Source organism: Puma concolor, chromosome E1 (assembly GCF_028749965.1).
Source record: "Puma concolor isolate L17-30 chromosome E1, mPumCon1.1.hap2, whole genome shotgun sequence".
In the NCBI taxonomy this organism is placed as follows: domain Eukaryota; kingdom Metazoa; phylum Chordata; class Mammalia; order Carnivora; family Felidae; genus Puma; species Puma concolor.
Window position 1 is genome coordinate 23657901 of NC_141680.1, and position 12919 is coordinate 23670819.

The window sequence follows — 12919 nt, forward strand, 5'->3', positions numbered from 1 at the left end:
CAGTTATTTGAATTCTTAGTTGTGGTGGCCTTTTTATTTATTTACACATGTTAATTTTTGGCTTGTATTCAACCATTAAGTAATTTTCAGGAACCAGGTTCTAGAAATGGCTCTTTGAGGTTTGGAGTGCTCTGTAACTTAGTGCAGAGGATGCTTAGTAATGCTAGTTCTGAAGCACCTGCCTTTTCTGTCACGGTAGAAACAGAATTTTGTCGTATGTCTCCATGTTTTTGAATGTAGAGTATTTTTTAGATTTTGGCAGCACTGTTTCATGTATTTTTTCACTGCGAAGATAAATACTCTTTCTCAAATCCTGAAAACCAGTACAGTTTTGTTTTTTAACATAACCACACACAAAGATTTCCAAGTTTCTACCACTAAATGACAGATAATAAAGGAAACAGTGTTTTGTAGAGTAGACAAGGCATTTGGTGATTCAGAGAAGAACTTCAAATGTACAATGAGAACTAGGGAAGAGGCAAATGTGGAACCGTAGCCAAAAAAGGTGGTGTTTGCTTTTTAAACAGCGCTGGTGTGTGTGCGTGTGTGTGCGTGCGTATGCGTGTGTGTTTCTTCATGCCAGCTATTTTCAGCTTCTGTTCTTCTTTAATGCTTTTGTCGTGGAAGACTGACTTCAGGGTGAATTATATCAGAGCCCTGAGGGGAGAAAAGGCCAGATTAAGACCATGTGGAATTATTTTCCTGTCACCTAGCTAATTAAGTCCATCTAATTCTCCAATAGTTAGCATCCTTTTAAATGATCTCCAAATAACTCACAGCATTTCTCCTTAGTAGTGTCAACTGTGAAAGAGATTTGAAGCATTGCATGCCTTCCTACTTCCTCCCCAGATAGGATATCTTCCTCTCCCAGCTGTTTTCTTTCTTAGGAAAGTTCTAAACTCTAAAAATCACTCTTGTTCCACCTATAATTTTTGAAGCTTGAAATTGCTCAATACTGGTTTGGTTCCCACTTTCTCAGTGGAACAGCAGGTTTTATAGATCAAAGCACATTTTAGTTTTTCTTTGCTTTTCTTTTTTTTCTCCCTTAAATTTCCTTTTAAGGAAAAAATAAAACACATTCAAAACATTACTCCTTGGAGATAGAGCTTCTTGGAATATGTAAATTCTTTAAGTCCTGTTTCGGTTTGTGCCTATGTACCCCAGTGGGAAGATTGGATCTGAAACATCGCTGAGATGTCCCAGCTCCATCTTCTTTCCAAGTTTTCTCAGAACTCCCACACACCGTCAATGCCACTACTCGGTTCCCCTAGGACATATTTTCTTTGCAATCTAGAATTTCTTTAGGCTTTGGGAGTCAAGTTGAATAGCATGTATTCCTAGCAACTTGGTAGAGCTATTTACAGATTCTAAATGGGCATCTAGTACTTAGCTAAATGAACTCTACCTCTCTCTCCTCTCTCTCCTTCTCTCTTTCAGCTTGGCAGTGACCTTGGCGGGGGCATTGGAGGAAGTCCGGCAGTAAGTGCCATCCGTTTTTTTCACCATGGGATGCGCTGCCCCCTGTTTGATGCCTTTCCTATGCACACATTCTCAGGCCAGCCACCGCTGCTATCTAGCATTGTACACCAGAACCTCTGTAGAAGCATATGAAGAGTAGAAAGTGGCGTAGGGTTACTTGGAATCTTCGGAGGTGTACACCACATGTGGTGTAGGGACATCTTTAGGGATTGGCGCTCTGGTGTCTACAGAGGTCTTTGTCTTCCTGACATTAAAGAGCTAAAGGAAATGGAACCTGCCATCTTGACTAGAGAATGTTCTTACTCTTTAGCGTCATCTACAAAGAACTTGAGAGAGTCAGCTAGACTCAGAGGGAGACTCTCCTCGTAAGTGACTGAGTTTGGGGGTATGAATATCCATCTCCCCCCCAGGAGAGTTTCCTACCAGATATTTATGCCTAAATGGGAAAGTAAGACTTGTCTGCACCCAAGTGGAACTAGAACTGCTTTCTAAGTTGAATGCTTCTTCTTTCTATAGAAACAGCCTCCCCCTTCGTTAGGGTGCCTGTAGGCCTTTTGCACAGAATCATGGAAGCTAAAATTGGAAACAAACAGAAAAGATCTTGGATCACTCTGTTCCTGATCCTACTGTTTTAGTCTCTCTTGATAGAACTTCTAAAGAGTGTTTGTATATCATCAGTGATGAAAAAATAACTGTGACGATTAAAAGGATAAAGAATATACTAATTCAGCTCCTAAGAATATTATAATTATGATGTATTCTTGTTGTTTTATCAATACTACTAAAATATAGAGCAACAGGTTAAGGGCTATTAATGTGTTCTTCCTGGTCCCCCCTGCCCCTTCCCTTTTTCCCTGCAGGTGGGACAGTCGTTCATCCCATCATCAGTGCCTGCAACCTTCGCTCCTTCACCTACTCCTGCTGTGGTCAGCAGTGGTTTGAATGACCTGTTTGAACTCTCCACAGGGATAGGCATGGCACCTGGTGGATATGTGGCTCCTAAGGCTGTAAGTAAAGCAATACTTTCGTAATGAACAAGACCTGAATAACTTGGCATTTTTTGTTACTTCCACTGATAATAAATCCAAAGTTTGGGCCCTTGTCCTAGAGGATTTAAGAGGAAGATAAAAAGTGGTCTAAAATTTGGCAATAAGAAGCACTGTAGCATCCTCATTAACCATTTTTGTAATTAGACTTAAAATTAGAAGTATTGAATATTTGTGTTTTGTTCTTGTATAGAAATGTTGTCTGGTTTGTCAACGCTGATGTCAGTCTAGTATAAATCCAGTTAACAATGCAACAGCAGGGTCAGGGAGGGTAGAATACACTAGAGGGGTACATATACACTAGAGGGGTAACGTTTTTACTTGTCATCCTTTCCATTCCCTGTTTCAGTTGGTATTACAGATGGATTCTACTACACTTGTTGCTCACATGCAGCCTTCCTGGGTTTTAGTGTACCTTTTTAGAGTGCTGATTTGGGTTTCTGTCATTGGTGCTTTTCTAGTCTCAGCCTTGCTTAATGTCATGCTCAGACTGAAATTCAAAAAGGGAAACTCACTGTAAGTGAAGCTTACTTCACCCTTTGGTGAAGTACCATCCAGCTAGGCTCAGTCTCTTGTAATTGCCTTTCTGAGGGACAACCTGCCTGTCTGTTTCCTAAATTCTCTACCTGCTCACCTGACTCGTGGAGGATCCCTGCTACAGAAATATAGACCAGTTGTCCATTCCAGGGGTCATAACTTGATCTACACAGCAGCTGAAGAGAGAAGCCAAAAATAGGATTTTAAACTGAACTGTAATGTTTTGGCACAATACAGTAGCTTTGTTGTGAGGTTTCTGTGTTGGATATTATCCCATAGACTTTTCATTGTTGATTAAAAGATTATCTAATGCATTTTTTTACTAATATTAAAGTAATACATACAAATGACAAATGTAAATAATGCGGAAATAACAGATGGAAAATTAAGTCTTTCTGCCCCCACTTTCTCGTAGATAGCCCCTATTAACTTTTGTGTGTTCTATAAGAACATATACCTATGTCTGTGTCCTTTAACAGTACTAATGTCAATGGAATATACTGTTTTCCATCTTGTTTTTTCTCTGCTGTATTCTTTTGAATGTCTGTATCCACTGTATTGATGTACCACAACTTATTTAATCATTCCCCTGTTGATGGACATACAGGTTATTCCCTTAGTCCCACCACACTCCTCCCTCTTTCTTTGTCATTATAGCACTGCAGCAAACATCTTTGTGTATGTATAGTGTGGTATATATATAACTATTAAAATAGACATTCTCTGGGGCGCCTGGTTGGCTCAGTCAATTGAGCATCTGACTCTTGATTTCAGCTTAGGTCATGATCTCACGGTTTGTGGGGGTGAGCCCTGTCCAGCTCTGTTTTGACAGTGGAGCTTGCTTAGGATTCTCTCTCGCCCTCTCTCTCTCTCTCTCTGCCCCACCCCACTTGCACTCTCTCCTCTCTCTCAAAAAATAAATAAACATTAAAAAATAAAATAAGTATTCTCAACTTACCTTCTAAAAGGAGACTTCAAATTACATTCCCAGCAGCACAATGCCAAGTGCCAGGTTGCTTATATTCTCCATTAAGGGTTATTGACTTTTAGGATTTTTGACCCTCTGATAGATGAAAAATATCTTATGGTTGTTTTGTTTTATTTTCTCCTTCTCCTTTATTTCTTTAGTGTGGCCAAATATGTTCCCAAGTTTATTCACTACCCACTGATGCTTTGGTATTTAGTCTTTGGTGGTCAGAACAATTCATGAATTTTCTGATTTTTTTTTTTTTTCTTAATTAACTCTTAAAGTCCAGGGGTTTCTGGGGCCAGGGGTGGGTTATGGATGAATTATATAGAAAGGATAGACATTCAAATTATTTAAACAACATCTAAGTACTATTTACCAGAAGCTATAGCAAGAGTTAAAAATCTACGTAAGACATGGTCTTTGTCCTTAAGATTACTGATAATAGTTTTGGTGATGATTAAAAGAAAAGTCTTCAAAGATACAGACATACTATTTTCATTAGTAGATTCAGTTTCTTCACTCTTAAGCCTGTTACCAAAAGTGCCAATAAAAAAAACCAAACACATTATACTCATTGGAGTTTTTCTTTTCCTTGTCTATACAGTTGGTAGCAGTACTCAAGCACTAAAATGTCCAAGTTGAACAGAAATGGAGAAGTAGCCAGGGTTACTCATATACTGTGTGTGTGTGTTTGGTTTGGTTCTTTAATTGAGGATCTCAAAATTCAGAAAATATGACATTATCCGGAGCCTTTTGGATCTAACTTGATATTTATGGTATAAAAATCACCATAATTTCCTAAAGAAGCGAAATCTTAATTTAATCTTTATATATTCAAAACAAAGAGCATGAAGATAAATCTTGTGTGGTTCCATTGAGCTTTATACTGTCTTTTAGGTCTGGCTGCCTGCAGTAAAAGCTAAAGGGTTGGAGATTTCTGGAACATTTACTCACCGCCAAGGACACATCTATATGGAAATGAACTTCACCAACAAAGCTCTGCAGCATATGACAGATTTTGCAATCCAGTTTAACAAGAATAGGTAAGAAGTCTGAGTCCTTGGCTCAATCACTAAACAGCATTGTGCCTTGTGTCCAACAAGAGAATGTTCCATTTAACAATACGTTAGATATGCATGTCAGAAGGGCGCCTGGGTGGCTCAGTTGGTTAAGCAGCTGACTGCCAGCTCAGGTCATGATCTCATGGTTCATGGGTTCAAGCCCCACATCAGGCTTTGTGCTGACAGCTTGGAGCCTGGAGCCTGCTTTGGATTCTATATCTCACTCTTTTTGCCCCTTCCCTGCTCGTACTCACTCTCTCTCTCTCTCTCTCTCTCAAAAATAAACAAACATTAAAAAAAAAAAACTCTCATGTAGCAAATGTTGAGTATAGAGTGAGTGCTGGCTCTTGTGTGTCTGTTCACTTGTCACCTTCAACTCTGGAAGCCCTGAGGAATTTTCTTGAGAAATTTATTCATATGGAATAAGGAAATCAGAACTTACTGTCTTCTTAAAGGATTCTAGGACTAGAATGTTTTTAATAAACCATTTACCAAAAAAAAAAAAAAATTCTAATTGAAATCCATTTATTCATTCAACAAATAATTGTTTAGCATCTATGTGCCAGACATTCCTAGGTGCTGGTGCTAAAGTAGTGAACAAAATAAATGTCTGTCCAAATCCCACATTTTGGTGGGAAAAATGAACATACTTTGATTTATGTAAGATATTTGAAAGATAGTATACCTGTTAGCTGAATATATAGGCTGACAATCTGCTTTGCCTTAATAAGGAAGAGAACATGAAAATGTAAATCTGCTTTGCCTTAATAAGGAAGAGAACATGAAAATGTAAAATATTGATGTCCTGTAGTTCTGAAGCATCACTGTTCATTATTAAATATTGTGGTTCAGGAAACTGCCTGCTAGACTTTGATGGCAGATTCATAAATACAAGATATTTAAACTTGTTTCTAACAAAGTAGTAATTGGACCCCATAAAGCAGATTTAATAAAATTTGTTAATGACAGCTTGCATCGGCGACTGTCTTACTTCTAAGCATTTGGAAATAACTTCTATACCCTAGATTTGAAAGTTGGCACATTAGAAATCACTTAAGTGGTTTAAGTCTAGAGAGAAGACTTTCTCAGGTTAGTTCTGTTTCCAGCTATTTTCAGGGAGCTGGCCAGGTTAAAAGCCAAGGCTGATGGACAGATTTGTTGTAATAATGGCAGTCTGCATAGCGTATCTTCATACTCATATCTATTTGTGTTTGCTTTTTTTTTAAGTCTGATATTGAGAAAACCTTATATCTTTGTTGATAGTTCTGCTTTTTTTTTTTTTTATAAAATTCCGTTAGTCCCTGTTTTCTGTGAAGATAGTCTCTTGATTTCCTACTGTAACTTGTATCTATTCTGCCCCCCCACATTGCCTAATGTCAATAGTACTATCTCTCTTTGGATTTACTTTTGTACCTGAAGTATACTTAAAATTCTACTACTTGATTTGTCATCTTTGAAGTCCATTTATGACAGATGAGAGATGAGGCCAAGAGCTTATTTTTCTTTTTTCTACACACTTACCCCCCCCCTTTTTTTTTGTTTTAACCTTTATCCCCATCTTTGTTTTGGCTTGGATTTGTGCTTACTGCCAGTCCTTTTATTTAAGTTGTCCTTTCTTGAGGACATATCCTTTCTTGAGGTATGTTCCTCAAAGGGGGCTCATGTAAACAGCAGTCCTGTGAATTAGACAGTCTTTTGTGGTTAAAACTATGACCTTTTACCCTTGAAAGTCCTTGACTCAAATTCTTTGTTTCACTCCTTTGTCTTTTGTCATTGAATGTTCCTGTGGAAAAGTCTATGGCCAGCCTCATTTTTCCCCATGTTAGTGTGTAAGTGATGACATCATTTTGTCTGGCTGCCCAAAATTTTGAGGTCCAATAATTTTATTAGGATATTCCCAATATTAACCAATCTTTGTCAGTTTTTCCTGGAATAAGGTGTGCCTATTCCATGTGTACATCCAAGTCCTTTACTTCAAGAAAATTTTTAGGGTTATATGTTTAAATTTTTATACTGTTCCATTGTTTAGATTTTCCTTTTTGGAGAACTATGTTTTTATTAACTCTTTTTTGTCTATCTTTTATAAATGCTTTTTTCCTAATTTTTTCTTCTGTATAAATATTTTATATATATATATATATATATATATATATATATATTTCATGACTTTTTTTTATTCATAACCCGAATGCTATTATCGTACCAAAATTTTCTTTATATCATTAAATTCTTTAATATTATTAAACATCCAATCAGTGGGTTTTTATAGTGGTGTAATGTTCTTGCACAGTTTGCTTTGTCTGAACAGGGTTCCTAATAAGGTCCCCATACATGCCAATTGGTTGATTGTGTCTTGTCTCTCCAGACCTATAGGTTTCTCTTCTTTTTTTCTTGAATCTATTTGTAGAAGAAATTGCATATTTTTATTTATGGAGTTTTCCACAATCTAGGTTTTGCTGATACATCTGTAAATTGGAGGCAGATATATAGGCTTGATTAGATTTAGACTTGATCTTCTGGCAAGATTGCTACATGGATGGCAGTGATTTTATTCTTTATGTCTCTTACTGTGTTTACCATGGTGTCTGTTGTTCTTTGTAACTCTCCCTAGCACTGTAATTGTATTTTTTCTGTAATTTTTTATAAGTGATGAAGTCATCTCCATCTGGTTTCTTTTGCTTAGGATAATGCTTTGTGATGTATCAGTAGTCTGTCCATTTTATTGCTGAGTGGTATCCATTGAGTGTACCACAATTTGTTTACCTTTTACCAGTTGGTGGAATTTAGGGTTGTTTCCAGTTTTATATTTTATGATTAAAGTTGCTTTGACTATTTCATATACAAGACTTTGGTGGATATATGTTTTCAGTTTTCCTGGGGAATTACCTAGCAGTGGTATTGCAGGGTCATATGGTAAGTGTGAGAATTTTAGCTATTCTATATCCTTACCAATTTTAGCCATTCTTACGGATTTATAGTAACTTGCATATAATTTATTTCTCGTTTTAATTTTCATTCTCCTGGCCCCATCGATTGAGTGTCTGACTCTTGATCTCAGTTCAGGTCTTGATCTCAGGGTCGTGAGTTCAAGCCCCATGTTGGGCTCTGTGCTGGGCATGAAGCCTACTTTAAAAAAAAAAATTTTTTTTTTTTCATTCCCCTAATGACTAATGATATTGAGCAGTTTTTTTCATCAGCGTATTGACCATTCTTCTTTAGTGAAATATCTGCTCAGATCTTTCTTTTTTAATTGTTTTATTATCAAGTAGTATAAGTTCTTTGTATATTCTAGATACAAGTCCTTTATCAGATATATGTCTTGCATATACTTTTTGTGGCTTTATTTTCTTAACTGTCTTTCAAAAAGCAAAAGTTTTTTATTGCTTATACTCTTTGTGTTTTTAAGAAATCTTTGTCTGATCCATGGTTACAAAGGTGGTTTCTTTCTGTGTTTTTTTTTTTTTTTCATAGAAATGTTCTAGATTTAGCTTCTACATTAACTTCTGTTATCCATTTTGAGATAATTTTTAATGGTGTAAAAGTAAGAGTCAAAGTAAACTTTGTTTTCCATAATAACCCTTGAAATCAGATACTATAAACTCTTCTTTTTCAAAACCGTTTTAGCTATTCTAGGTCCTTTGCCTGCTGGGATTTTGATTGAGAGTGCAGTAAATATGCAGATCAATTTGGCAGAAAATTGACTTCAAACAGTATTGAGTTCTAATCCATCAGCTTGCTTTATGTATTTACTTAGATCATCTTTAATGTCTGTCTGCACTGTTTATAATTTCTCATGTATACCTCTTGCACATCTGTTGTCAGATTTAAGTATTTCATGGTTTTGATGTCGTAAATAGCATTCTTTTCATCTTAATATTTGTTTCTTACTGGTATATAGAAGTAGAATTGATTTTTGTATATTGAAGTCATATCTTGCAACTTTGTTATACTTTTTTTTATTCTTTTCTGAGTTTTATTGACTCTCCTTTACCTTCTCCTGCTGTCTGGCCATCGCTTCCCCAGGTGCTTCCTTCACTGTTGTGTCCTCCTTTGGTAGCTGCAGTTGCTTTATTAAGTGTATTTTCCCCTTAACTTCCTGTATAAATGTTTCATAATTTCCATTGTTTTTACGGCAAATCCTTTTCAAGTATGTTTTGTTTGTCAATAAGGAAGTTTGTACTGCTGTTTTTCCACTTTTATGTAATAGTGTCTTTGAATGTGTGCTGTGCTTACACCATTTTGATACTCCTTTTTTAATGAGTTGGAACTTGTAAGACTAGCTTAGCAGGAGACTCCTGTAGATGAGGAAGATAAGCCAGGGTCATTTTTTAGGCTTTGCTGCTCAGAGACTCTCCCTCTTTACTGCCATGTGGCTACAACTCCTTTACCTCTCAGAACCTGACTTTATTAAAGAATACTTTTTATTTCAATCCTGAGCTCTACAGATTTCCTTATTGGTCTCTACCTCTGTCTTCTAAGGTATCTGTTTCCCCTTTAGAAGGTAGTGCTTTTTTTTTTTTTTTTTTTTTAATGTTTATTCATTTTTGAGGAAGAGAGCATGAGCAGGGAAGGGGGAGAGAGAGAGAGAAAGGGACAGAGGATCTGAAGCAGGCTCTGCCCTGACAGCAGCAAGCCCAGTGTGGGACTCGAACTCATGAACCTGGAGATCATGACTTGAGCCAAAGTAGGAAGCTCAACCACCTGAGCCACCCAAGTGCCCCTGAAGGTGTTGCTTTTTTGAGCTCTATCACCTCCAGGCCCCACTGGGGATTTTCCACCTTCTTTCTTCATCTCACCTCTGTGTTGTTTCCTGTTTGATCTTTGGCCTACTCACAGCACTTGGCACCAGAATGGGGTGGGGGGGGTTCTCTTCTGAGAATGGGTATTTCCCATCAGTATGTGAGGCCTGCTACCTACCACTAGTTGCCTCTGAACTCATTGTGCGTTTGCACTGCACCTTTCTCTCTCTCACTGGTTCTGCTCATCTTGTGTGCTTTGGCCACACTTTAGTATAATTGGGAATTTGTAGGTTTTCTCTAGCTTCTAATTTTGCAGAAGATGAAGCTGTAGATTAGTAAGGAATTTTTCCCTCCTTTGTTTCTTCTATGTCATTTCTAAGAAGAGCATTTAGAAGATTAGGCTGATGGCGTGTTTCTATCCTGATACTGCTTTCTTGACAGAGTTTGCTGACCATGAGAGCAAAATCATAAGAGCAGAATGGCTTTTTGATCTACAAATGTTACACCAAAATGAGTGATGTGTATTCTCAGGATCACTTTATTATTACATTTTGATATTCTAAAGCACAGTTTAGGAAAAAGAGAGTGTTTCTTCTGCCATCCTGTGACTCTTGAAAGATGTTAGCTATGTAAGCTCTGTATTTATTTTATATAATCTTAAGTGTTCTTTCCCCTAAGAATTATCTAAGAAAAGATATTTAAAAAAAAAAAAGAGAAACAGAGACTTATTAAATCTGTCCCTCTAGTTGTGTGAAAACATAAGAAACTAACAAAGTAATTCTGTACTTATGTTTTCTCCTTCTTCAAATCCATTTCATGGGAAACAAGGGTTATGTAATCAGTGTTATAGGAAATTAGAATTGAGCACCTTGGTTCCTGCTATTCCTTCCATTTAATTTTTTTTTTTTTTTATTATGTTTTCAAGGCTTCTGGGTGGCTCAGTTGGTTAAGTGTCTGTTGGTTTTGTCTCAGGTCATGACCTCATAATTCATGAGATTGAGCCCCACATCAAGCTCTGTGCTGACAGCATGGAGCCTGCTTGGGATTCTCTCTGCCCCTCCCCTGCTGTCTCTCTCTCTCTCTCTCTCTCTCTCTCAAAACAAATAAATAAATAAACTTAAAAATTAAAAATATGTTTTCTTGATATGGAGTAAAGAGCCACTGGAACCCAAAGATGTGCCTAAATCCTGCCTCCTGGTTAACCTCTGGAATTTCTTCATTCTCTTTCCTAGCTTTGGTGTCATCCCCAGCACTCCTCTGGCCATCCATACACCACTGATGCCAAACCAGAGCATTGATGTCTCCCTGCCTCTCAACACCTTGGGCCCAGTCATGAAAATGGAGCCTCTGAATAACCTCCAGGTTAGAGTTTTACTTCACTCAGGGATGAACTTGATTATCTTCCCAATTTTATTTTATTTATATATAACACAACTCCTCTCTCTTCCTTATATTAGGTTTGGTCATGGAATATTCAGGTTTGAAATAACTATGGAGAAGAGTTTTATTTTTTATTTAAAAGAAAAACACGCCAAAGCAATGCCTGGCTGACTCAGTCAGTAGAACATGCAACTCTTGATCTTGGGGTCATGAGTTCAAGCTCCACATTGGGCATAGAGTTTATTTTGTTTTATTTTTTTTTTTAATTTTTTTTTTTTTAACATTTATTTATTTTTGAGACAGAGAGAGACAGAGCATGAATGGGGGAGGGTCAGAGAGAGGGAGACACAGAATCTGAAACAGGCTCCAGGCTCCGAGCTGTCAGCACAGAGCCCGACGCGGGGCTCGAACTCACGGACCACGAGATCATGACCTGAGCCAAAGTCGGCCACCCAACTGACTGAGCCACTCAGGAGCCCCTGGAGTTTAAACATAAAAACAGATTTTTTTAAAAAGTCCTACATTGACATAGGAAGTTATTCATTATTTTGCTCAACAAACATTTAGAAACTTTTTAAGATCTTATTTACAAACTTTTTTCTTAAGACTTTTGTAGTGAATTTGTCATTTATATGAGAAAAAATTTCAGTAGAGATTTATATAGAGGTTATCTTTGAGCACACAACCCAAATATAGTTATCTGGATTTAAAGACACCCCCCCCCCCCCATTAGCACATAACTATGCTAAGTAGCATCTTACAGAAGCTCAGAACTTTAGCAGGTCTACAAGAGCCTCTCAATCTTGAAAATATTGAATTTTTTAGAATGCTTAAGTACTAGCTGAGTTTCATTCAGTTTTCATCTGTTTTGAATTTCTCTTTGAAATATAAGCCTTCTGGAGTTAAAGAAACATGAAGGCACAGTAGTAAGCTTGTAAGCTAAAGTGTGGCACTGTTGAAGGGTTATTAATACAGATATAAGCCCTAGGTGTTGGGGATTTGTAAATGCCCACAAGGACAAGAGAGACAGTCTTGGTTGGGCCCACCGGAGATGGGGAACTCTAGCTGATCTCTGCACAGAGCTGATACCCTGGAAAGGGAATTCCCTCAGTGAAAGGGGACTGGGAAAAGTGTTTCCACTAAGGCAGGTGATGGAAAAGTATCTCTCTGACCAGCGTTCTGGGTGCCCTCTTACGACAAATCCATGGCCCAGTATTTTGCTATACATGGCGTAATATACGGACGTGTAGTCCAAATATAAAAGCTATTTGGTGAAGTGTTCTCCAAACCAATAAATGAATGTAACATTGGCCCAGGACTGGTGAAACCCAGGGTTCCTGGCAGAAGCAAATACAAAGCAATCATTTTGCAAGAGCTCTAAACTTCAGGGCCATCAGGACTCCTACCTGAAAAGAAACTGTCTGTTGACAATGAGTTCACAAATTGAACCATAAAAAGAGGGAAAGGTGTACTGTGAGAGACAGAAGTGACAACAAAGCAGAGGACAAGTATTCCTCTTCCACCAAGAACTTGAAATGAATAGTCTGGATGAGACTAAAAATATAAAATATGTTGGAAATGATGAAAGAAAAATATCAACCTTCCACTTCCCAGTCAGGACAGGTGAGATAGCATTGCTCAGTGTTTCTGGAAACACCAGTGTGAGACCTACTACTGAGACACCAGCAGCAGAATTACTTGGAGTTA

General features: G+C 37.5%; 1 protein-coding gene across 4 annotated transcripts in view; it reads left to right on the plus strand.

The window, feature by feature from the left end:
• Window positions 1-12919, plus strand: part of AP2B1 (adaptor related protein complex 2 subunit beta 1) — a 129562-nt gene that overhangs the window by 82775 nt on the left and 33868 nt on the right. For 3 of the 4 annotated variants that reach the window (XM_025918282.2, XM_086686663.1, XM_086686661.1), the window contains 4 exons: window positions 1438-1479; window positions 2340-2486; window positions 4930-5075; window positions 11065-11194. In XM_025918282.2, coding sequence (XP_025774067.1) covers window positions 1438-1479; window positions 2340-2486; window positions 4930-5075; window positions 11065-11194 — 465 coding nt within the window. The remainder of the gene's footprint in view (window positions 1-1437; window positions 1480-2339; window positions 2487-4929; window positions 5076-11064; window positions 11195-12919) is intronic. The other variant, XM_086686662.1, reaches the window with a different exon arrangement.